This window comes from Camelus dromedarius, chromosome 1, assembly GCF_036321535.1.
Source record: "Camelus dromedarius isolate mCamDro1 chromosome 1, mCamDro1.pat, whole genome shotgun sequence".
NCBI classification, from domain to species: Eukaryota; Metazoa; Chordata; class Mammalia; order Artiodactyla; family Camelidae; genus Camelus; species Camelus dromedarius.
The window spans coordinates 86,069,258-86,095,230 of NC_087436.1; the positions used below are offsets into that span (position 1 = coordinate 86,069,258).

The 25,973-nt window shown below is 44.1% G+C and overlaps 1 protein-coding gene across 3 annotated transcripts in view; it reads right to left on the bottom strand.

The window, feature by feature from the left end:
- Positions 1 to 201: 201 nt before the first annotated feature.
- PDGFRA (platelet derived growth factor receptor alpha) overlaps positions 202 to 25,973 on the bottom strand; it is a 43,512-nt gene continuing 17,740 nt past the window's right edge. For all 3 annotated transcript variants that reach the window (XM_031434468.2, XM_010996986.3, XM_010996985.3), the window contains exons 8-23: positions 24,518 to 24,633; positions 23,507 to 23,633; positions 22,256 to 22,449; positions 21,422 to 21,516; positions 21,087 to 21,219; positions 19,284 to 19,388; positions 18,793 to 18,903; positions 18,379 to 18,532; positions 17,359 to 17,525; positions 15,022 to 15,137; positions 14,530 to 14,652; positions 12,954 to 13,065; positions 11,404 to 11,503; positions 11,186 to 11,291; positions 9,688 to 9,929; positions 202 to 3,262 (exon numbers count right to left, since the gene is read on the bottom strand). In XM_031434468.2, the coding sequence (XP_031290328.1) occupies positions 3,115 to 3,262; positions 9,688 to 9,929; positions 11,186 to 11,291; positions 11,404 to 11,503; positions 12,954 to 13,065; positions 14,530 to 14,652; positions 15,022 to 15,137; positions 17,359 to 17,525; positions 18,379 to 18,532; positions 18,793 to 18,903; positions 19,284 to 19,388; positions 21,087 to 21,219; positions 21,422 to 21,516; positions 22,256 to 22,449; positions 23,507 to 23,633; positions 24,518 to 24,633 (2,149 nt within the window). In that variant the 3' untranslated portion in view covers positions 202 to 3,114. The remainder of the gene's footprint in view (positions 3,263 to 9,687; positions 9,930 to 11,185; positions 11,292 to 11,403; positions 11,504 to 12,953; positions 13,066 to 14,529; positions 14,653 to 15,021; positions 15,138 to 17,358; positions 17,526 to 18,378; positions 18,533 to 18,792; positions 18,904 to 19,283; positions 19,389 to 21,086; positions 21,220 to 21,421; positions 21,517 to 22,255; positions 22,450 to 23,506; positions 23,634 to 24,517; positions 24,634 to 25,973) is intronic.

The window sequence follows — 25,973 nt, forward strand, 5'->3', positions numbered from 1 at the left end:
GAGCCAAGGGCCAGTCATCTTGAAGTCAAATACTGGGTCTGAGAACTAACTAGCTCAAATAATATTTAAATCTAAAATTTCCTATCAGCTTCATGAAAACCACAATACAGAGTCCTACTGGAATGTTGCTAAGAAAGTAAATTAAACAGGATTGCTGTAATTTATGGTTAAACTAAAGACAACAATGCTGGAACTTTAGCATAACTTTAAATTATACGTATATATCTTATTTATTGAAATATAAAGATCTTCATTTACATGTCTTAAAACAAAAACATGAATGGGGCATTTGTAATACAATTGTATTGGCAGACCCTTCCTATAGAGTTAGTTCTCAAACATTCACCACACCACTGTTTGGGAACATGTACGTATTTTTCTCTTTATTATTTCTAAAATAAAAATTTTGGACAATCAAAAGTGCAACAGTTAATGTGCCTGTGGGGAACATCACAGTTAAAAAAATATAAACAAAGGCAGTGATACAGCTTGTCATAAATGTTTTGGCAGTATTCTCCAAGTCTATATAGAAATACATATATACATATTGATGTATAACATCATTTTATCTCACGTCCCTCTTCACAAAAATAGGACCGTTTTGTACAGATTGGCAGACCACATTTTAAGGACATCATCGATCATTTGAAAAGTCACAAATTGTGTTTCTCAGGCCAACTTTGATTGTCTTCATAAAAATAGAAAGCAGGAAGCATTGACAAATTTTCATCTGGGGACTTTGCAGGAGGCCAAAAAGGAAACAAATCTACGATACACTGAAAACACTGTTACATTAAAAAAAAAAAAAATGCAGTCACACACAAACTCAGGTGAGAGCGTTCGTGAGGACTAGACCCTGATGGTCTGAGAATTTTCATCCAGCTTCATGATGTCACTCAAGACTCAAAGGACATCAAAGTGCAAAGCACCAACAAAAGAAGGCTGTACAAGGGAGAGGGAGAGATAAACAGAGTGCTTGAGCTGTGATTCTAGAAACACAAATGTATTTCAAGTCTAATGGGCTCTACAGAACCTAGTCAGGGTTTCTTTTTTAATTGCCCAATATGGCTCAGTCTTCACGCTTACCGTAAGAAAGGTGGGGCTTGCATTGAGATTATACCAGTAGGTAGTCAAGTACCTTGTGATTGCTTCTACATCTTCCAACGCATCACCTGCCAGGAGCACGTACAGTGATTGCAGTAATCACAGCCCATGTTTCATTCATATGGTATCAGCAATTAAGCGGCATTGCAGAGAATGCCAAAGAACCCACACCAACCGGTTTGACAGTTTGGATGGATGTGACAATCTGTCCTCCCATCTAACCCCAAGATACCAGTAAAACTTTCCATTTTTTGCACCAAAATATTGACCTGGTTTTAGAGACTTGGTACACTGAATTGCAACATTTGCACATCCCTTTGGGGGGAAGTTGGTGGGGAGGGAATTCAGTTCCCTCGTGTAGTGAGAAGATCTGAAAAGCCAAGGTTTCACTTGCTCAGCCTCAGTTAAGACTGGAAAGTTAAATGAAGGGTAGCAATTGATAGATAAATGGCATTAAACATCACTGACCCAGAGCCAAGATTTAAACAGTAGGTTTCCTACATGGTTGATTTCTAGCCCAGTTCCTAATTTCAAATTATTTTTTTCCCATGGCAACTTTCTGCCATCTATGTTGGTGTTTCCCAAGTCTGGCTGATCAGAACAGCCAGGATGTTTGTGAAAATACAAGTCTCTGCTCCCCCAGACCTCACCATTCAGAATCTCTGGGATGAGGACCTAGAGTCTGGTGATCCTGGTTGACAGTTACATTTGGAGACCGAGTCCAGGCTAAGGCACACAGCCTTCACTGTGAACGCCTTTATTGTCTCAGAATTTCAAACTATTTCTCTTGGGGGTAAGAGATGAAGGAAGGGGGCTCCTGTTCAGGGAATCCTTCTGACTCTTTTAGGGTTCACAGAATCAAATATATATATATGTTGAGATCCACCAGAGTTATCACCAGGTATGAAAAAAACCTCTGCAAATCCAGTCTTTTTGCTGATGATTATCTTTTCCACCGAGTAATAACATGACAAGTCATGTTAGGTGTAGACTCATGCCTTAATATTTAGGATTTAGGGGCTTGTTTATTTATTTTAAATCCCATTACTTCAGAGGGCAGTTAATTGTTTTTAGTACAATGGATTAGGGAAGCTATTCAGTACACGGTTAAAAACTCTGACTTCCTGGAAGACACTACTTTTACTTTGTTCTCTATGTTCAGCTAAATTTAATCCACTAAAGCTATAACCGTATTTTCTAGAGAAACATGTTATTTAATAGAAATGTCAAAAACTGTCAAACTTGTCACCTACTTAGTAAGGATTTTTTTTTTAAATTGTGCTTTTTTTTGTAGGGAAAACGTATTACATATTACACATTTAGCATTACCGATAACAGTAGTATTATTATAAACGTAGATTACAATATGAAAATGAGTTGTCGGGTTTATAAATGACCCAAATCTAATAAACAAGGTTGGTTAATTATTATCCTTTATCTCTTTAACACTAAAAAAAAAAAAAATTAAATGCTATAGTACCAGTACCTTTTAAGGTTCAAAAGTGGTTTTGCATGTACTTCACAAGAAAGTTCAACAGCAGCTGATACCAGGTTTCCAGCAGGAAGTACATGGATGGGTTGAGTGGTCTCTTCAGAAGTCCAGAGAAGATAGTTAATACAAATCAAAACACATCCTTGGTTAGAGTTATTTACATAATTACAATGCTGGAGTTTTGTTGCAGTAAAAATTGTGTACGTTGGAATCTCACCAATGCCCTTGAAACACAAAGTTCGTCTTCCGTGGCCCATGATTTCCTTGTCCATCTACCTCCAAACTTCGCACGCCGCTGAGATGCTACTGAAGCATTGCGAGAGGCAACGCTGAAAAAGTTCATTTCAAAATAGCCCATTCCTTCCTATTCAGAAGGTTCCCTGAGGCCCTTGGCCGGGAACCCCTCTTCACACATCATCCAAGTCCTCTTCTCAAATTTTGCATTGCAATAAAGTGGTTTTCTTAAAAGGATCCAAGGTGGTTCCAGGAGAGTGGAGGGTCCCCCCCGAATCTGCCAGTTACAGGAAGCTGTCCTCCACCAGGTCTGAGGAGTCTATGCCAATGTCGTCCATCATGTCGATGTCCTCGATGGTCTCGTCCTCTCTCTTGATGAAGGTGGAACTGCTGGAGCCTGTCTCAATGGCACTCTCTTCAGACGTCTGTGAGCTGGAGGAGGAAAGGTCAAGGTCAGACCAAGGAGACCATGGAGACGTTTCCAGGGTGGCCTGCTGGAAAGGCTCCCCCAAAGGAGCTCTTCCTGTGAGATCCTTCTGCATTCAAACTCAGGCTACCCAGTCGGGCAAGGTTCTGCCACCAAGCCAGACCCATCGCCCACTGCACTGCAGCGGGCCACATGGGAAACCCGGATCCACAGGGCATCCCTACTCCTGAGTGCCCCCTCTCTTCTGCCAAGCCTTTCACCAAAGCTGCTAACAAGCTGTGACAATTTCTACATTCTCTACTCAATCCTAGTGGAACAGAAAACAAGCAAGGCCTGAACAAAAAGCCTAGGAAAGAAAAAGCAGAAGGATGAAACCAGGGGCGAAGTGCAGCCAGGCCAGTCAGTTGCTCGCTCTGAAACCTCCTGAATGTCTAAACTGTGGTCTCAGGATCTCACCCAGGCCCGGGAAATGCCCTCTCTCCCCTCCTCCCCTTCTTCTCTCCTCCTACATCCACCCTCTTTGAGTCTTGAAGGCCTAGGTGAAGGCTCTTTACTTACTGAGGGGGGAGTTCTAGAGTCAGAAAACCTTAGATCTAGAATGGTCAACCACATATCAGTTGTGGGACATCACAAAAGTCACTTAACCTCCTGAACTTGCTCCCTTGCCTCAAAAACAGCATGACAACAGTGCCTGACAATAGTCCTGTTTGTTGGAGTGATTAAATGAGGTAATAGCCATAAAGCACTGAGCACAGTGCCTAGCACATAGTAAGTCCTCAGTAAACGTTAGCTATGACATCGCTATTATTATTCAAGCTCTTACCTGAATGTGAATAGGGCCTGGATATTAGATGATATTAGGGAATAGCTGTTAATTTTCTCACATGTGATCATGCTATTATGGCTACATAGGAAAGTATCCTTATTCTTAGGAGATGTGTGGAGTTTCAAGTGATTTAGCAAGAAAAAAAAAGTATGAGTGTGTGATACACACGACACCTATTTTATGTATATAGGTAGGCAGATGGACAGACAGACAAGACAAACATGGCACAATATTAACAACTGCTAAATTTAAGTGGTAGATGTGTTCCTTCACTTTTTCTGGACATTTAAAAATTTTCACAAAAATCTAAATCTTCTCTAAAATCTCCAGACTGTCAGTATGGCCTGTTGGTCTTCCTGTCTCTGAACTCTTACTGTCTTATTGTTATCTTGTCTTGTGTTGCTAAATTTGCATGGATCTCTTTTCGCTCTGAATGATCATCATCTGCTGACGGCAGGACCATGCTTCACCTCTCCCCTGTGAGGCTGCAGCACAATGCTGTACACGCGGCATATAAGCCGTAGCGTCGGCTGGCGAAGGTGGGAAGGCACCTCAGACACACACACACACACACACACACACACACACACACACACACACACATATATCAAATAGGGGCTTTCGACCCCTTCAGCTATTTCCTGCCTGGCAGGCCAGGCCTGACCCTCAGCCTCTCTCCCTTCCTTTCCATGTCAGTTTCCAAGCAGAGAACTGAGCCCAGCCCACAGGAAACAGTCTGCTTCCATCCTCCCCCAGGCCCCTGCAGCCCAGAGAACCCTTAGAACCTATGGGACTACTGGACGGAGGTCCCCCTTCACAACTCCCCAGATTGGGCCCTTCCCTAGGACTGAGCTTTCGCTCAGTTCCTATTTGTACTCCACCCTCCCTCCCAACTTACGCCCTGGTCCCAGGGCCTCACTAAACCCCAGTCCCCTTAGCTGGTCTTGACTAGTCCTGACCACCCCTCTTCCCAGGAGGCCCAGTTCCTGGGATCTTGGCCAATGGCTGGAGGCCTGAGTCAACCCTTGGATATTATATTGACCCCAGCCCAGCTAGGACCTGTGTTGATGACACTTCCTTGGATGCTGTGATTTGGACCACCAGCCTCCCTCTTGGGATGAATTCCACAGCTGGGCCCTGTGGCGGAGTCAGTCTCCCTGGCACTGGCTCCCCTGGGCCTGGCTTACTCCTCTCTCTGCCAGTGCATCTCACAGAGGAAGGCAGGAGTGTGGGCACAGAGAGAGCTAACTTCCCCCATGACCCAGCCCCACATCATCCTTGCTGCTCGTCAGGCTTCAGAGCGGTTCCTCATGCTGACGACTGGGCTTATATCTGGTCCCTGAGCCACAGTGTCCACCTTATAGCCCAGGGCCTGGCTCCTGATAGGCTCTGACCTAGCACCCCCAAGTCCTGATTCCTTAGGCCCACTCCCCTCCCAAGGCCATACAGCTTGAGCCTTGAGGAGAGGGTTCCACAGGGCCACCATGCTCACTCCTGGCTGCCTACACCCAGAGCAGCCCAAGTCTGGGATCCCCCCTCACTTTTATGGGCTGAATGTGTCCCCCCAAATTCATAGGCTAAAACCCTGACCCCCATTGTGACCATATTTGGAGACAGGACCTTTAAGGAGGTAATTAAGGATAAATGAGGTAATAAAGGCGGGACACTAACCCAACAGGATTGGTGTCCTTATAACAAGAGGATGAGACACCAGAAATACACATATAGAAAAAGCCCAAGTGAGGGCACAGTGAGAAGGTGGCCACGTGCAAGCCAAGGAAAGAGGCCTCAGGAGAAACCAAACCTGCCAACACCTTAATCTTGAACTTGCAGCCTCCAGAAATACAATAAATAAATTCCTGTTGTTCAAGTCCCTTAGTCTGTGGTATTGTGTTATGACAGCCCAAGCTAAAACCCTTACCACGTTCAGCCCAGCTGGGCCACAGTATGACCTGGTATAGTTATCTGGGACATACTTCGTGTGATTCAAAGAAGATCAAATGTATCATCACCCTTGCAGAAGTTCTAGTTATGTAATACAACAATTACCTGTCAACTAGAATTATTCTCCCTTGGAACATGTGTCAAGTTCTAAAGACCAGCCTTGTGCACCCCTAGAAAAGTTCTTGGCACCTTTCTTATGTTATTTATCCCAATGTAATTTTCTAACTTTATTTATAAGCAAAACCCTCTTTTACAGTTGAAATAGTCAGAGCTCCCAAACACAAAGTAACCAAATAGATGACAAATCTGGGGGACAGGGCTCCAAGACCCACTGCTCAGCCTGCCCCCTACCCCAGAACTACCCAAAGCTTGGAGAAACACTGTTTGCTAAAGGAATATAAGTACATTTAAAAACTGTTCTGAGCAAAGGATAAGTAGAAAGGTAAGTCAGGCCACTTTCCCCATCTCCAAATCTCGTAACACATGCCAAAAACAAAAACAAACAAAAATTATACTTTTAAAATTACCCACTGCATACAAATAAACAAGGGCTGTCTATATCTTATACCTAAATTGGTTGAGAGAAATCACACTTCTAAGCCTCCAAAATAATGCCATGTGCTTCTGCCTAAATAATTGTATGTAGTCTGCTGAATGGGGCAGAGAAAGCAACACCCTGAATGAAGGGGGAAAAAAAGAGAGACTCATAAGCAATTTGGGCCTTGAACCAGGGGCCACTCTATCATCATCTTCTCCTGCCTCTGTCCAGGGGCGATGCATAGAGGACAAAGAACTGGGGCATGGCCCCTTCGTCTGGCCCATGTACACCGCTAGGTCTAGTCCTGGCTGTGCATTAGCATCACCTTGGTAATAAATTAATGAGTCAACGTATGACCATCAATGGCTAGTACTGTTGCAAAAAGAGAGACAACTGGACAGAATGCACCTCCTGTACATAGCACCATCTTTGAAGCACACTTGCCAAAAATCTGCCAAGTCAGATTAAGCCTTTAGACTAACTACCAGTTTACAACAAATATAGGAGACAAAAATGTGATAAAACACACAATGGTAATGCAATCAGCAAAGTTCTAAATGTGGGAACTCTATATGCAAATGCTCTGGTTTTTACACAAATAACATGCAAAGGGGCCAAAAAAGGCAGGACGAACTTAGAGAACTCTACCAACCAAGGGCCATGTGTGACTCTTATGAAGGTCTTGAATAGAACAAACCAAACATAAAATAATATTTATGAGAGAATTAAGGAAATTGGAACACTGGATATCTGATGTTCTTAACTACTGTGGATGTGGAGGTGGGGTGAAATAATAGTATCACTGTTATTTTTAATAACTAGTTATTTTAAAAAATAGAGCCTCTTTTTGAGATACATGCTGAAATATTTATGGATGAAATGATGTGACGGCTAGGATCTGCTTCAAAATAACCCAGAGGGGAGTGGTAGAGAAGGAGTAGATATGGCTATGTGTGCAGACAGGCCATGAGTTCATAGACACTGAAGTTGAGTGATGGATACCTGACAGTTCACTATGCTATTTGAACCATGCATGTTGGAAATTTCCCATATTACAAAGTTAGAAAGAAAGAACAAATCAGCCAGAGAGTGCTTGGGCCTCACTCCCAAAGATTCACATTTGTTGGTCTGGGGGAGGCTTGGATATTAGCTTCCAAATCTCCCCAGGTGGTTCCAGCTTGCAGCAAGGAGTAAGAACTGCTGACAGGGGGAGGGTATAGCTCAGTGGTATAGTGTGTGCTTAGCATGCATGAGGTCCTGGGTTCAATCCCCAGTATCTCCTTTAAAACTAAATAAACCTAATTACCCCCCAATCAAAATAAAGTCATTTAAATAATAAACAAAATATTTAACAGATAAATTGGGAGTTCCAGACTTGCAGATACTACCTAATATATATATAAAATAGACAAACAACAAGTTCATACTGTATAGCACAAGGAACTATATTCAATATCCTGTAGTAACTTGTGGTGAAAAAGAATATGAAAATGAATACATGAACATTCATGTATGACTGAAGCATTATGCTGTACACCAGAAATTGATACAACATTGTAAACTGACTATATACCTCAATAATATATATATATACAAAAAGAAAAAAAAAAAAAAAAGAACTGCTGACATAGTGTCAAACAGCCCAGTACAGCCAGACTCCCAGCTTTCTCCTCAGTTCAATGACTGATTAAGAAAACAGAAAGAGAGGCCTATACAGTTTCAATATCACAGTTGCTGTGTCAGTTTGATCAAATTACCTGAGGACTTAGATCAAAGATTCTCCACCAGGGAAGCACATCCCTCCCTGTCCTACATCTCTGCCAGCTCCAGGGGGCAAACACAGGCAGTACGCTCTTGGACATTGGTGTCAGCAATATTTTTTGGATCAGTCTCCTCAGCCAAGAGCAACAAAAGCAAAAAATAAACATGAAATCTAATCAAACTAAAAAGCTTTTGCACAGCAAAGGAAACCATCAGCACAACGAAAGGCAACCTACCGAATGAGAGAAGATATGTGCAAACAATATGTCTGATAAAGGATTAATAACCAAAATATATAAAGGACTCAAACACTTCAGTATCAAAAAAAAAAAAAAAAGCCCACAAGTAATCCAATTTAAAAATGGGCAGAGGACCTGAATAGGCATTTTTCCAAAGACATATAGATGATATACATGTCAACAGGCTCATGAAAAGATACTCAACATCACTAATCATCAGAGAAATGCATATCAAAAGCACGAGATATCACCTTACACCTGTCAGAATAGCTATCATCAAAAAGACAAGAAATAACAAGTGCTGGTGAGTATGTGGAGAAACGGGAACCCTTATGCACTGCTGGTAGAAATGTAAATTGGTGCAGCCACTACGGAAAACAGTATGGAGGTCCTTTAAAATTAAAAATAGAACTACCATGTGATCCAGCAATTCCACTCCTGGGAATTTAGCCAAAGAAAATGAAAACACTAATTAAAAAGATACATGCACCCCAATGTAGTATTACTAAGCCATAAAAAAGAATGAAATCTTGCCATTTGTGACAACATGGATGGACCTGGAGGGTATTATGCTTAATGAAATAAGTCAGACAGAGAAAGACAAATACTGTATGTTTTCACTTATGTGTGCAATCTGAAAGACAAAAAAAATGAACAAATGAAACAGAAACAGACTCACAAGTATAGAGAACAAACTAGGGGTTACCAGAGGGGAGAGGAGTGGAAGGAGGGGCAAAGTAGGTGAAGGGGATTCAGAGGTACAGATTACCAGTTATAAGATAAATAAATCACAGAGATGTAAAGTACAGCACAGGGAACATAGTTCAGTATTTTATAATAACTCCATATGGCGTGTAATCTATAAAAAAATCAATTACTACATTGTACACCTGAAACTAATATATTGTAAATTAACTATATTTGAATAAACTTTTCTTAATTAAAAAAAAATCATCTGGGAAGCATTTCCAAAACTAAATAGACCCCTGGGGGATTCTTGCACTAGCTCCCCCAGGACAGATTCGCCCCGGGGAGGGCCTCACAAGGGGCAAGGGCGTCGCCCCTTCAGGTGTGCTGGGGCAGGGGCGGGGCTCCGCCCGAAGCTGAGGTCGCGCCAGCTACCTGTGTCTGTTCCTCTTGCCAAGGTCTTCCTCCTCAGGAACAGGGTCGATGTCGGGCAAGGGGATGATGTAGCCGCTGTCTGCGCTCAGCCTCTGCTCATCGAGGCCCCCCTCCCAGTCCTTCAGCTTGTCCTCTTCGTTTTTGTAGGTGACGCCAATGTAGGCATTGTCGGAGTCCATGCGCATGCGTGCCACGGCGGGATGGTCGCTCTTCAGGAAGTCCAGGTGGATCTTTTCGTAACTCTGTAAACATTCATTTCATATAGTTACTCAAGTGCAATTGACAGAACTAAAAAGAAGAATGCAAACCCTCAGAACTTACTATTGTCTAACTGCCTGTGTTTCCAAACAGATGTGGGTTTTGACAACTGAAGGAGAGTCAGATGTCAGCTGTCCCCAGAAATGTGGGACATGAAGAAAGGGCCACGAATGGCAGAGATCTCCTGCTGGCAGGTCTTAAGATACCAAGAACCCTTTCTCAGACAGTAGCTACAGCTATGCCCCCTACACACACACTGCCTTCTTCTGGGACTAGCATGGACCCTTCTACATATCACGTAGTCACTCCAGGGGTTTGGATAGGTCCAAGAGGTGATGAGGACTTCCACTGGGAGCACCAAATCTGAAACCTTTCTGATCCCTAAACACTGGGGAAATCTGACTCAAAACTTAGGGACCATTGATCTACAAAGACTTTATTTTCAACAATAGTACCAGTCCATCCCCATCAACACATCTTCACCAACCAGAGTGTCTTTGACTAACCTATGGTTAATGTCCTTCTGCCTCACTTACAGCAACTGTACTGGGCAGTGAGATCATCAATAAACAAAAATATTTAACTTCCAGTTCTGATAACACTGCTCCTCCTTGAGAAGAAGGAAGAGCAGTAAGTATGGAAACTCTACATGGTGACTAATCTGAATGTAAGAAATTGAGCTTATGATACAAGTGTGCCTAGATTTCCTTCTCAGCATCTCAGCAGAAAAGTTGTTTCATTCATTATCATATCCTGCTTGGTTCCATGAAATTACATTTGTTCCTTTGAACAATACTTCCTATTCCACAAAAAACCAGCTGGAGCCACAGATAACAGCTGAGATTGTTCCTTCCAGTCAGCTGGTAAAAGCCAATTTCGTATGGATTTAAGTGCATTCAAATTAGCCATTTAATGGCTGCAGATGCCCTGAGACTTCTAACTGCATAGTAGCTTCAGCTACTCAAACATGTGGAGAATAAAGTGCTCACAGGTGTTGCACACTTAGGATGAAAGGGAACCTTTCAGGAAGGGGAGAGTCTTCATTCATCCTTACTACCAGGGGCCCCAGGGAGCATTCCATGAAGCTCCAGCCACTGAATCACACTATCTTTTTCCTCCTTTGAAAACATCCCTTTAAAACATTGCTGAACAGTACTGCTTGCCAGCATAATGACCGGCTATCGTCCCCTTCCTTTACCCATTCCTTTCCACCCATCCATCTTTTGAGGCCCAGACAAACCTTTTTATATTGTCCAGGCAGCAGATTCTCCACAATCTCACTCAGGTGGTAAAATGAGGGTCTCTTCTCCGGCTCACTGTTCCAGCATTTCACCATGATCTCGTAGCTGGGGAGGCACAGGACTCAGAGTGGGCACAGGGAGCAATGCCCGGGCACCGCCCGCCCCCACGGACCCACTGGGCATGAGCACAGGCCCACAGGATGGGGAGGGGGCTCACACTTCACTGGTGGCGTGGTCAGGCTTGGCCATCCGGTACCCACTCTTGATCTTATTGTAGAAAGTAGAATCCACCATCATGCCAGGGTAGGGAGTGCCACCTGAGAGCCCAAGAAGAAAACAGCAGGACTGACAACCACGTGGTAAGTTGCTGAAACACTTAGGGGGATACAGCATCTTTAGAAATCGTCTGGGGATCCCCACTTCAAGGCGTTGGTTCTTTCAAGGAAACTATTATCATCTCCTTGATTTCATAGCCCTGCCCAACTTTTTTTGTTTTTTTTTTTTAATTTTTAAAACTTTTGTCCAACTATTTTTTTAAATTAAATTTAATTCTTTTTTGGTTTTTGTTTGGTGGGGAGGTAATTTGGTTTGTTTGTTTGTTTGTTTTAATGGAGGTACTAGAGATTGAACACAGGATCTGACGCATGCTAAGCATGTGCTATACCACTGAGCTGTACCCTCCCCCACCAATTCTTAAATTTAACCAGCATTTCTAGGTTGGTCGAGTTCAGACACCCCTGGCAAAAATTCTACATGTCTAAAAGAGTGCTTTTCAATATTTCTGACTCCTGGATCTATCTATAAGAAGCAAAATAGAAAAGCCAGAGAAATTATGAATCACTGAGGCCAAAAAACTCATTTTCATCAGAAATGTTCAAATAATTAAGGCAGAAGTCTTGAAATGTCTAGATAATTCTCTGCTTTTAATGGAACATGAGCCTCAGTTACGCCACACCCTAGGATGACCCACAGTGACCTCAATGGAGGGACAGAAAAGGGATGCCAGGCAGGGAAGCCCTTTACTATCACATCAGGATGACAGTAAATTCATGAAACATTTCACATTTTTGTGGCCAAGGCCAGGTCAAGTTTAGCTTCCTTCCAAAACTACTCCAGGACTCCTTCCTCTTTCCTCTGGGCTTCTGTTAGAATTTTAAATGAGGACCACACAGCTGACCACTAAGTGGGTAAGTCATACCTCCCCAGGTGAAGTGTCCAGAGGTCAGAACCCTGAATCACCCCTCGCACAGGGCCCTCACCTGGCAGCTCGGGGCACCTGTGTTGCTCAGGACCTGGGGCCTGACTGACTGAATGACTAGGTCTCTCTTCTCCAGAGCGATGACCAGGAAGGGAGCCGTGCCCTTGCCCTCACTGCACTACCTCTCACCAAGTATCCCTCACCATGGTGAGGGATGGGCGACTCTCACTGGTGAACCCACTCAACCCAAAGTCCAAGACGGAGAAGCAGACAGTCAGTGGATGTCATCAAGAGCATCTCCAGTAGGAGAAAGTCTCTCTGATGCAGCCCAAAGGAGAGGAGGTGCAAAGGCCAGGGGTGAGGGTGCAGCTGCCCAAGACCCCTTCTCCATCCGCACCGGCAGACATAGATATCGTTAAGTGCACAACATGACGTAAATCGGCTGCAGTGCACTTGACTCACACCAGATATCATAACATCGTTCACACCCTGGAGCGGGGAAAACACGGTGTCTCCCTCCTAGTGTTTTTCCAGAACAACCCAAACAAGCAGAGATGTCAGGCTCGTACCAAGGGAAAAGATCTCCCAGAGCAGAATGCCGTAAGACCAGACGTCACTCAGGGTGGTGTAGAGGTTGTCGAAGATGCTTTCAGGGGCCATCCACTTCACTGGGAGAAAGGTCTGCAGGGAAGAGGGGAGGACATTAAACCCGGTGTACGCACCAGTGATCTACAGCAGCAGAAGCAGAAAGGCGTCCTCTCTGGGCTAATAATAACGCTAGTAAGAACACCCTAGTAACCTTGCCCCACATGCGTGTCTCTGTTGTTTTGTTCACGTCTGTATTCTCCACACCCAGAAGAATACCTGGCACCTAATGGGTGCTCAGTACATATCTGATGAATGATGGATGGTCACTGTTGCCTCTTATGCCCTCCCAAGGACTAATATCCAAAGATACTTCATCCTGAATTTGTACCCAAAAAGTGTGAGCCCTAAATGGACCTGTCCCCTATTTTCTGGTGTTCCTAGAAATAAAATTAAGAACAGACCCAGTGATCTGAGAGCTAATTACATTTTGGAACTGTAAGAATCATTTCCTACTAATACAAAAATATAATATTATGATAATTTTGCAGCCTCTTTTGAGAGGCTGGTCCAAACATCAGTGGAAATATTAAACTGAGGTAGATATAGAAAGTAGCCACAAGTAGCATCCTTCAGCTGCCTAAGATTGTGAGGAGATAACAGAGATCCATGACCTTTTAGAACAGTCCATTGATTTGTGCAAGATGCCTAAAGCTACAGGTCATGGCCACACAGTACATAAAACATGCGGAGCACAGACAGAGACCAGAGTCCTGCAGGGCTGGGCAGCAACGCCGTGAGCAGACTCACAACCAGTGCAGTGGGGTGATTTGGAATTGTACCTACAGGTGGCAGATGTATCCCAAGCTACTTCCTCTGCTTAGAGTTGGACATGGTGGGGAGAAGGTTCAAGTGTAGTACAGAATGATGACCTTGGGAGTTGGGGAAATAGCTCAGGAGTAGCGCACATGCTTGGCATGCACGAGGTCCTGGGTTCAATCCCCAGTGCCTCCAATAAGGGGGGCGAGGGGGAAACCAGAATGAGTATCTTTAAGGAAATTATGCTTCTAAGATATATTAACACAAATGGTTTCAACATTTTAGGGGTCATGGATGCCATCTGGATTTTGATAAAAGTTAAAGGCATTCTCTTTGGAAATAAATGCACAATTTCCACATTGATAGTTACCACTTACTGGGTGCTCTGTGTGGGCCAGGCACTGTCCTAAGCATTTTACTTGAATCCACTGATCTAATTCCCCCGGCAATTCAAGAGACAGGTACAACGTCACTTCCCTGATACAGAAAGGGAAATCGAGGCACAGAATGGCCACGTCACTTGCCCCAAGTGCCCACACTAGTGAGTGCTGGGGCTGCTGCCCACAGCCGGGCAGCCCATCTGCAGAACCTGCGCTTTTCATAACTGACCCCCGGAGTCTGTTTGTGAAGCTCATGGGCTCCGTGTTAAAGATCTGGGCTCTGAATGGCTAGAAGCAATATCTGCTTTCAGAGATTCATGTCGGGGAGGGTGAGCACGCAAAAGGTGGCAAGAGCACTTACGCTGCCTTTCGACACATAGTTCGAATCATGCATGATGTCTCTGGCCAGACCAAAGTCACAGATCTTCACGATCTTCCCTTGTGCCAGGAGGACGTTGCGAGCAGCCAGGTCCCGGTGGACACACTGCACAGAAAATGGGAAGAAACAACGCCGAGGTCAGTCCATCTGCTGCTGGACAGCATCACCCCTGCAAGACTGGCCACTTCATGGGGGCGCTTGGAGCTGCCAGGCAGACCTCAGGGAGGCTGTCCTGGCATGAAGAGCTCACCTCTCCCGGCCTTAGTCCCAGTCCTCACCCTCCACCACCAAGAAGGAGAGAGCTCTGGAGAAAAGTAGACACCTGATCATGTCAAACTCCCTGCCCTGCTTTGGCGAAGAGGAAGAGAGATGCAACCTTTGCTAGTGGCTTCTCCAAGATCTCCCTCATACGCTGACCTCACTCAGATCTGTGGCCTGAGTCTCAAGAGAGATTTCCCCCTTGAGCACACTTACATTTTTTGAAGCCAAAAACTCCATTCCTCGGGCAACTTGATAGGTAAAGCTCAACAAATCCAACAGAGTAAGGCCTTCTGAGTTATCATCTGACAGGAGGTTTTTGACTTCAGAGTCTGCAGGAAAGGAATTAAGCGTGTTGGAGCTGGCGGATGACATGAAACATCGCCCACCGTGACACTCCCTCACGGCTGGACCACTCAGGCTGTGGAGGCTTACTCAAAGAACATACCAATAGTATTTTCTTTTAGAATTTCTAGACATCACAGGTGGGTGTGTCAACTATGCAAAAGTTCTCTCTTTAAAAAGAAATACATCCACAGAAACATATACCTGGTTTAAATACATATGTATCTCTATGAGGACCAGTCTCAAGATTCTTACATGTATTTTGCCGTTTGCCTCCCAAATTTCTTTTTTCAACCTTAGTTAACGAATCCCCTCAGCCACTTTTAAAACACACACACGCACACTCGCACACATGTGCCCCAATCTCCCATGATGAATGTACATGAAGGCTCTTTAAAAAAGCAGCTTCTAGGAATAGCTTTTTTTCCTTTTTAAAGCCACCTTCGTAGTACTTGGCTTACTTCATGAATAAAATTAGCCACCAGCCACTAGAGGTGGCGATCTTAACGAGTAGTGCCAAAGACTTTGCATGTAGTTCCCCTTCCCCAGTTGGTCCCATCTGGAAGGGTCCCAGGGTTTTCGAGGACGGAGGCGCTCTAGGCCAGCAGTTCTCAGTGTTTTTTGAAAAATTTCAGGCAACTGCAGAGTAGCTGCAGCCATTCACATTTTTCCAGCCAGAAAGCAATGGTCTGCCTGCCAACTGGGCCTGGGCTGAGCATGAATCAGGTCCCCCCTACATCTGGAGCCAGGTCCAGCCTGGGAAGCAATGTAAACTATTTTTAACAATACAGGAGGGAAAGGAAGTGTTGGTTCCGACAAGTCTCATTGGCTAATCTTTAAAAAGGGCTTGGAAGTCTCCCCAGTTGGCAATGAGAAGTGAGTGGAACTTGGAACTGCAGGAGTGGAAAATATTATTATGTACTATGCTTTGCAAAACAAGCACATTCTTTTTCTTTTTCTTTTTTTTTTTTAATGAATTGTACCTTTCACTTAAGAACCCTGAAAGCATTCAGAGTACATCAGTGATTTTCAAAACAATTTCCATGGCAGCTCAATGCCTTTTGCATGGACCAATGGGAGGACTCAGACCCAGTAATACAAGATTAGGGAGCAAGTCACCACCAGCTCCATCTCACAGCCTCCTCCCGACTCCAAGCCTGTGATTAGACTAGAACCCTGGAGGGGCCACCCCCGCAGCAGATGTAGGGTGGTCCATCTGGTATGGGCATCAGCTAGGCTCCCCGGAGTTTATAAATCAATTCAACCTTGCCACATGCTCGTCTGCTTTGAAAACAGACAGATCTTCCTTCAAATGACATTCAGTAGAAACACTCAACCCCTTTGTCAGAAAATATAACCTCAAATTGTCCACTTTCCAGTTTCTGTCACAAACTGGGATATCAGCAAAGCTAAAAGCAAAGGCTATAGAACTCACAGATATTAGGGATTTATATAATTAAATTAAAAAAATAACATTAGGATCCAATGTAAGATTGTCAGCTTTTAATTTTGCCAAGTAAGGGCACTGAGAAAAAACATCAGTCATCACCATAGTTTCAATTAAAGGAAAAATAAAAAAACATGTTAACACCCAAAAAAAGAATATCATTATATTCAAACAAATAATTCTTTAAACAATTACATTTAAAGACACATAACAGGGATGTAATATACAACAGGATTAATATAATTAACACTGCTGTATGTTTTATATGAAAGGTAAGAGAGTAAATACTGAGTTCTCATCACAAGGAAAATAGTTTTTTTTCTTTTACTTTGTATCTATATGAGATGATGGATGCTCACTAAATCTACTGTGGTCATCATTTCATGATGTATGTAAGTCAAATCACTACGCTGTACACCTTAAACTTACACAGTCCCATATGTCAACTATATCTCAAAAAAAACTAAGAAAAAAGTAAAAATATACAATAAAATTAAACTAATAAAATAAAATAATTTCACTTAGAGTCTGAAAAATTTGTTACATTAGGTCTGTCTTTATTCTTTTTCTTCTTTTTCAATTCACAGGCTGCAGACCTTTAAAAACATGTCCCGGGCCCGGCCTTGTAGATCTGCGGTTAGGGACCCTGTGGCCTGGCAGTCCTACTTACCCTGCCTGCTCACTATCTTTGGAGTATTTTAAGCATCATTTTAAATCACTGGACAATCGCAACACCCAAAACAGGAACAAAGATACTTTACCTAGCATCGACTTCTTCTTGTACGAGGCTGGGCGATCATACAGTGATCTCTGGATGTCTGAGTATTTAGACACCTCTTTCCTCTCCAGCATGGGGACGTACTGTGTAGTATCAGCTTGCTTCATGTCCATGTAGTCCCCATTGTTTTCAAAAGATAAAATAACGTAACTGTAAAAACACAAAAAGAAACCTTATCCGGGGTGCCCCTCTGGAGCGATCATCCCACATTTGGTAGATGGTGATCAGCTGTGCAAGGCAGCGGTGGGCGCAGGGGCGGTGGGGGAGCAAAAGCACAGCCAGCCGCGCCCTCCCGTGGGGTCTAGCGGGGGGACGAGCGCTCGGCGACGACCACACGAACACGCAGAGCAGCTCAGCTCAGCTCAGCTGTGTCTGTGCTCTGCTTTCCGGTTTACAGGCCACGGACCTGCACCATGTGACCAACTGGCTTGGGCAGACAACTCCTGCTACTCAATAAGTTTAGCAGCAATTTGGTGCCCGTTGAATAATTTAATATGAAGTGAACTCACGTACTGTCTGATCTGACAGAAATTCCTATCTACAGAGATCTTTGCAGACACGTATAGGTTTCCACAGTGGGGATCATCACTTCACTGGCTTGACTTACAGGCCCAGGTTCAGCAAGGACCTGCGTCTTAAGCTTGGAAATCCTCAGATTCCCACAAGACACGAGCACTGAGACATCCCTGGCGGAGACGCATGTGGAGGTCGTGAGTAGACCACACATAAACAGCAATATGGCTCCCAGAATGATTCCAACTCTCACTCTCATTCTAACCTATCAGCAAACCTATCCCCAACATGATAACCTGGTCCAAAACACCTGCAGACACCAGGTATCTATCAGCATCACGTTATGGGATGACGGAGCAGGGACGGGGACTCTAAGTCCTGCTACCACCAGGCTCTGAATCTCAGACATGGCCTCTATCAGGACATGGGTTCTCTCGCTGGTGAGGCTCGTAAGATCGTCATTCACAGCAGCACCTCTCTGCACACCTACCTCCGTGTGCTTTCATCCCCAGGGTTCAATCCAAAAATGTCCAGCTCTTTCTTTGGCTTCTCTGGGTGGTGGCTCAGGAAGCTGTCCCTATTCTTATGCAAATAGTTGACCAAATCCCCGTAGAAGCAGTACTCAGTGATGATGTAAATGGGACCTGGAGGGACCAAAACCAGCCAGAGATCAGTATAAAAACAAAGAACAGAAAAGCCATGAGTCGCTGTGTTTGCCTGGGCAAGAGAAATTGCTCAAACAGTGAGCTTCCCTCAAGTAATGGAATCCAGGCAAGGACTCCATCCAAGGAACTTGTATTCACTGCCATGTCTGGAGGTACAGGGTGGGGGGTGAAAAAGCCTGGACAGTTTTCACAAGCACAGCGCTCTATGAAAATCCTCAGTCTCAGGTGAGCAAGCCTACCTGACTTGGTACAGGCTCCCAGCAAGTTCACAATGTTTAAATGTGGCCCCAGGTGGGTCATTATCTTCAGTTCAGACATGAGAGCTTGTTTCTCACTGGATCTGGCTGTGGCTGTTGAAGAAATAGATCACATATCAGTTCAACTAAGCTATCTACTACCCAGAAAAAGCCCAAAACATGGCTAATCCTATGACTAGATATCATTTTATTTACCAAGGGTCTAAAAGAGAAACAGATCAGTGACTCATAATAGCTCATCCCCAGGCTTTAACATAAAAAGAAGTCACTAAAAATAACTCTTGATTTTCCAACATACAGGCAACAAGAACAATCTAAATAAACCTAACTGACAAAAGAATCTAAATACACATAAAACCTAGAGTGAAAAGAACCAAGATCTAGTCCTACATTTGGCATTTACTGGCTGTGTGATTTTGAGCCATTTACTTAATCTCCCCATGTTCAAAAAGTCCCCAGAAAGGGGCACTTACGTTTTAGCATCTTCACAGCTACTTTCATGACAGGTTGGGACCGGCTTAATCCATAGGCAGTTCCTTCAACCACTTTCCCAAATGCACCAGACCCCAGGATACGACCTGTGGGTGACCAGAACCATCAACAGGCACAGAAGTCAGGCATCTCATCAGCTTTCTTTACCATGGCCAGCGCTCGTGGGTGCACAGCTGGGTGGTGTTTTTCCCGTATGGAGGAAGCATAATGATCCCTCCAAGTCATCATGTCAAAACCAGAATTGAGCCCACAGGGAAGGAAATTAGTATAATTGCTTTTGTCAAATAACATTTGCAAAGGAAAGGAAAACACAGACGGGAGAGAGGAGGGTGCAGCCCTCCCTGGCGTGAGCACTCTGTCTCCCAGCTAGAGAGCTGGGCCAGATCGTGGGCGCTCAGAAAGCACTTGCCTTCTGTGGCTCTCGCCCAAACCTCCTACCCTTCTGTTTTCTGCACGCAAACAGGGGCATCTTTTGCATCAATAAGCCCTTATCCACTGGAACTTCTTCAATATTCAAGACATCACTGATTTCAAGCAGTGATGAAATAAACTTCGGGCTGGCACCCTTGCTTCCCGTTTGTTAGGAAGACCAGGAGGAGCAAAGGCTAAAACACACCCAAGGAACACACTTTGCCACAATGTTGGGAGCTACAAAATGAAACAGAAGCTGTCATCGCCACTCTTAAACAGCTCACAGCCTAAAGGGACGTTTCCCAGAGTGGTCAGTCTCATCACATAGAGCCAAGCCAGGGAGCGATTCCACTCATAAAGGACACTGACAGCCAACAATGCCTGTGACTGCGTATCTGCATGGCTGGAAATCATTCCTGAAAGGGTACTGCCTCCCCAGCAACTCGACAATACACAGGAGCAGAGCGATGCGGAAATGCCTCTTGGCACATTCGGGATGTTGGTTGCCCTTTTTCTCTGTATTTTATTCCCTAAGCTCCTCATCCCTTTTTGTAAAACAAGAAAGAAAATATAATAAAGCTTAGTTCTCAGGTGTAAGTATTTGAATGGGAGCAGCCAGGGTGTCTTGTTCGATCTCAGATTAAGTAGCTCTCTAAGAAGACCCACCTTTGCTGTATTTTGGAATGAGACAAGTGGATAATTTAAAAATGCCTTTGACATCCTCCAAAGTACACACTATTAGAATATTCATGATGACACAACTTCTAGATCTAACTTTCACTTGTCTTTGTCCTGTTTTCATTCATTCAGAATGAGATTGAAAAAAAAAAATCCCTTGGACTAAAGCTTCATGCACTTGGTCTAAACCCAAGATTGAAATACTTGAAAAGTTTGTGATAAGTTGGCATGACTATTTTTTCATATTTTGCTTTAAGATGTACTTATTTTTTATACTCTGTATTTTAAAGTAGTATCTAATACATCCTCAGGATGTACTGGATCAAAATATATTTTGCAATTATTCTCATTCATCTCATCTGTTCCATTTCAGTCACTGAAATTCATCTCATATTCAGTTGGTACCATTTCCAAAGCAAAGCCACTTTGATGGGTATCTTTGGCACGCTTCCTCATATTCTCTTCTCTTTTTGTAAAATGCTGTTTAACTATAATTTGTTATGGATGAGGTTTTTAAAAAAATCATTACAGTGATTCAATTAACTCATTTTCAAGACAGAAATGTTTCTGAAAGCCGATTTCTAATGCCAAGCTCTTACTAAGCACAAGTTCAGATCCTTTATTCCACCGCAGGCCTGTAAAGAGTAAAGCTGTGTCAGAGGGAGTCTTGGGAGATCTCCCTGGTAAGAGCTTACCAAGCACTAGTCCATCTCTTGGAAACTCCCATCTCGAGTCATAAGGCAGCTGCATTGGGTCCACATAAATATATTCATGTCCATCGGGGCTGATTGATTCAATGACCCTCCAACGAATTTCATACCTTGGTTTCTATAAATGACCAGGACAGGTAACTGGTAAATTACCCACATCCAAATGTACCACAGCACCAAAATGACTGGACATGGTGGATTCAACAACATGCACTCATCATGTAATTACTGGGCTCCTCCTCTGTGCCGAGCACTGAACTAGGATGCTTTTCTTCTTGTTATTGGTTTCAGAGATTTTTACTCTCTAAGAAAATATCTACCTGTTTCCAAATGACAACCAGGACAATGAGGGAGATGATCACGATCACCAGCAGCACCAGGACTGCAGCTGCCACTGTGAGTTCAGATCGCAGAGCTGGAGGACGAGACAGAGAGAGAGGCATGGTGGAGAATTTGTACGAGCACGCAGGAGGGCAGGAAGGCCGGGTGGCTGTTTCTGGGCCAGAAATCTCTCACTGCTGGTAGGGAAGTATGAGAGCTGCCTGGCTTATTTTAGGGATGGACGAGACCAGCTCTCAATTACCTACATGCATGAAACTACGCCAACTCCTCCCTTAGAAGGGAAAGGGACAACATTCAATTGGGAACACGGTACTTTTTCCAAAGTTGCTCCAGCATTAACCTTGTGGACAGAATGTGAATTGGAATATAAAGATTGGTAAATGAGACTGAGAGCTACCATTAGTTCAGGAACTTAAGTTCAGTTTACTTTGAAAGGTGGCAGTTTATTCATACTGCTTTTGGCTTCACTGATTTTTTTTTTTTAAAGAATTCAATCTGTCTTAACTGTTACAAGGAGCAACAAGGGAGAAGATGCTCCTTCCCTGTCCTCTGTCCCCACACTCAGATCAAAGAGACTGGGTAATTAGACAAGCAAAATGCTGAGGAGCCACTACAGGATATGGTTTGGGATCTGAATCTGAAAGAAAAGGCTCCCACACGGATGCCCAGAGAAGGCCCTTTAAGAGCATCCAGAGCTGAATTTCTGCCAAGGGACCTTCATTCCCACCGGACCCTCTGGGATTCAAAGTCCCACCAGAAGAAGGAAGGGCGTGGCTGGTGACTTAGTGTTGTCCTCACTCATGAGCACTCACTGGGTGCCACCAGCTTCAGTTCTCGGCTCTCAGCCCCAAGGAGGTTCTTTGCCAGGCATCGAACTGCAATGGTCTCCTCCACTTTGGCAAATGTCACCTGGCCCTCCACCGTGCTCCTGTCTCGGGGGTGGACCTCCGTGATGATGTTGGAGATATTGTTGGCCAAAATCGTCCATGAAGTTTCATTATTACATCTGGAGAGAGAAAAAGAACATGGATATAGAGCCAATTACAGGGAGTCACAGGGGTGAGTGGAGCTTAGAATCAACTAAGATGGCAAGTGGTCATGACCTTGTCTGCATTGGGGTGGAGGGGCTACAGCCTGATTTTCTTATTTTATGTGCAGATTAACATTAAAACCTGTTCTCCAAGAGAGCATAACCTCCACATGGATAATTAAAAGTTAGCTGTTTATGAAGGCAAGGTGGAGATAAACAAGTTCAATCAAATACAACCACCCATCACAAGCCCTGAGCCCATAAACAAGCTAGTCTTCAAGAACGTTTAACTATCCCAACTTCCCACACCTTCCAAAAGGCCTGGTGCCCACCCTTCTCTCCACCCACACTGTGAAGACCCCTTCAGGTGTCACTAGGGTTGGAGCAATGCCCTGGCTAAGTTAAGAGAAACAGAGTCCAGCTTCAGCCAAGATCCAAGTCTGGTCGGTGCCTTAGGCCTAAGAGGGAGTAGGTCTAGGAGGCTTGGCCCCCAGGAGAAGCAGTCGAGGCTTCGGAGCACCGCAGTCGCCATGCCAGGGTTGGAGGTATGAACACGCAGCTCATGTGCCCCTGGGGGAAGGTGGAGGAAGGCAGGTGAAGGAGGAGCCGGTCAGGTAACCCTCACCATGCAGCAGGTAATGAGAAGTCATCTGGGCAGCAATTTCATTCAAACGCCAATCTAGCCAGCAAATAAAGTTCACCATGTGCAAAATGTGCGGTGGAAATGTGGGCCAGGGTAGTAACAATCCTCTTCCCACAGTTTTTTAAATTCACCCTTTCTTGATGATCTGATGAAAACTATACACCTTCTTACAGCTATTCATGAACACAGAGTGCACATATGTGCACAGACACACACACAAGTTCCATGTTCAGAACCCTATCTTGCAGTTTATGAGACTCAGGCCAAATAAGAATCATAAATGCAAAAAAAAAAAGGAGGAGGGCAGCAAAAGAAATAAAATGCATTTGAAGTCCTCTGTACCAAGGAAGAAACATTCTGACCACAAAAAGGAACATCTGGTTTCCATACTTCTTAATATCCTTGCAAATCATCCACTCAATGTCAGGAAGAGGGGTCCCTTCAGCTGCACATCTCACTGTCTGTCCCCCGTTAGAGCCATGGTGGTCGTCGACCAAGTCCAGAATGGATGACGGAACTGCAAGAGGTGAAAAGAAATCGGCATTGAATGGTTCCTGTCCCAGAACTTGTGGGCACAACAAAATGGAACGAGTTCAGAACTTGTCCATGTGACACTCAAACCGACAAATCAAGTAACCACCCGGGAGGGGGCTGGGACTGGTCGTGTGCACAGTAACACTCCCGTTTGGACAGACCCACTTGGTAGAAGCATGGTCACAGTTTGAGTGTTTTGGCATTTGTGCCCTGCGGTGTTTAAATCTGGAGTGAAGAAAGCAAAAAGCCCTGTAGTTACTTGGGTGGAAAGGCGAGGAGGCTCTTAAAACTATATGATAGTTTGGATTCATCTAATGGATTCATCTAAACGGTATAATCTAAAGCAGCGTTTACCAAAGTGCACCTGTGGGATATTACCAGGTTTTAAAGATTTTGTTTTTAACCTGTGATCAAATAAGTTAGAAATATGCTGGTACTTGTATCACAGATTGACAAAGGGGCAGAAGAGCCCACCTAAGACAGTACCTGGCCCAAGGCAGGTACTCAGGGAACAGGTGTGCTCAGCACCGGAATCTAAATAGAGTTGGGCACTGCTTTCTGGTAAGGGCCGCTGTATGAGGTCTACAATGAAAGCTAAGCAAAAAGGCCAAAACACTCCAGAACAGTCTAAGGTCATGTAGACCAAAAAGCATCATTTCACTCTTCCCAGAACTAGAGGTATCAGACTGAGAAGCAGGTGGTGACAAAGAAGCTACTGGAGCCTCGGAGTTCGGAGCTGTCCCTGACACGGGACATCCACGGTCCCTACTTCTCCCCTAAAAGGGCAGCTTTTCCCTCCACGACCTGGGAGAAGATGCCAGGCTCCCCTCGCCGAGCTGGCATCATCTTCCTACGGCCCTTCCAGACCTTGAGTTAAGAGTTCAAACGTGTAGCTCTTCATGTCATCCTCGTTTTCAACTACGATGGTATAATGGCCACTGTCTTCTTCCTTGGCCCGGATCAGCTTTAATTTGCTTCGATACCTTAAAAGAAGAGGACTTCGTTTCAGCAAGGAGTAGCTAACTAAATTCCAACCGCAATGTCCGTCTCCAATTTAAATTCTGTTTTCATAAAAAAGTAAAAACGTCTTTTGTCCTTGTTCTTATCACCACGTTACTGGGATTTTTGATACATTTTCTGCACATGGAATGTCTTGAGTCATAGATGCTTAATTCTTAAACAGAAGACCAGACAGTCTGAGAAGAACAGTGGCTTATGTGACTACAAGAGCAGTCAGCTCTGCTAAGGCCTGACCTTTAAACAGCAATAAACACATGCAACCAACTTTTTTTAAGCCCTTGATTTTTATCTTAAAAAAAAAACTTGCTTCCTCTATCCATCATTTGAGTGGTCAGCTAAACAACAGAGCATCCTTGGAAGAAAGAATGAGGCCACAGTCTCTGTATTGATAGGAAGAGGTCGCTGGGATATAAAATTCCTGCTTAAAGAAACTCTAGAAAGTTTCATAAGAATGTTAAAAAACTAATAGAAGTATTCCCCTGTGGGTGGGGAACAGTGGGACCAGGCACATGGGGACAGGAGTGGAGTGAGGCTTCTTACAATGCACCTTCTTTATGCTTGGATGTTTTTAAAGCAGAGGATTCACCTCTTTAAAAAAATAGAGAAAAATATTCCTTCATACTTTATTAAAGGGAAGTTTCCCCAAAAGATCTCTTCCACATATTATAAATGACATTTGGCCATGAATGAGAGTGTGTGTGTGTGTGTGTGTGTGTGTGTGTGTGTGTGTATGTGTGTGTGCGCACGCACATATCAATAAAGTATTTACCCGTTTGATGACAAAAAAGCACAGTGGGGAGTGGGGGTATAGCTCAGTGGTAGAGCACATGCTTAGCATGCACAAGGCCCTGGGTTCAATTCCCCATACCTCCATTAACCAAAACAAACAAACAAAAAATTTGGAACAGCAGGTGGGGTGGAGAGGAAGAGCACTGGTCATGGAGGGAGGAGACTGGGCATTACTGAAATTCTCCAAGCCTCAGTCTCCTTATGTGCAGCATAGAATAACTATGCAAGGCACAGTGTCATTGTGAGAATTCATTCAATGAAATAATCTACATGAAAACATTTCAGAGGCTCAGAAATACCCTGCAAATGTAGTCTCCCACCCCAAGATGCCAGGTGCTGGAACCTGCAATGAGAGTGTGCTGGGCTGGCTTTCCCTCTGCCGCACCACACTGGACACACTTCCCAAGTGGACTTCCTTAGGGTCCCCTAAGCACCCCTCCTGCCAAGGACCAGATTTCTGTCATTCATTTTCTGTGCTCATTCACTCAAGAAAACTGGTGGATCCACCAGTTCT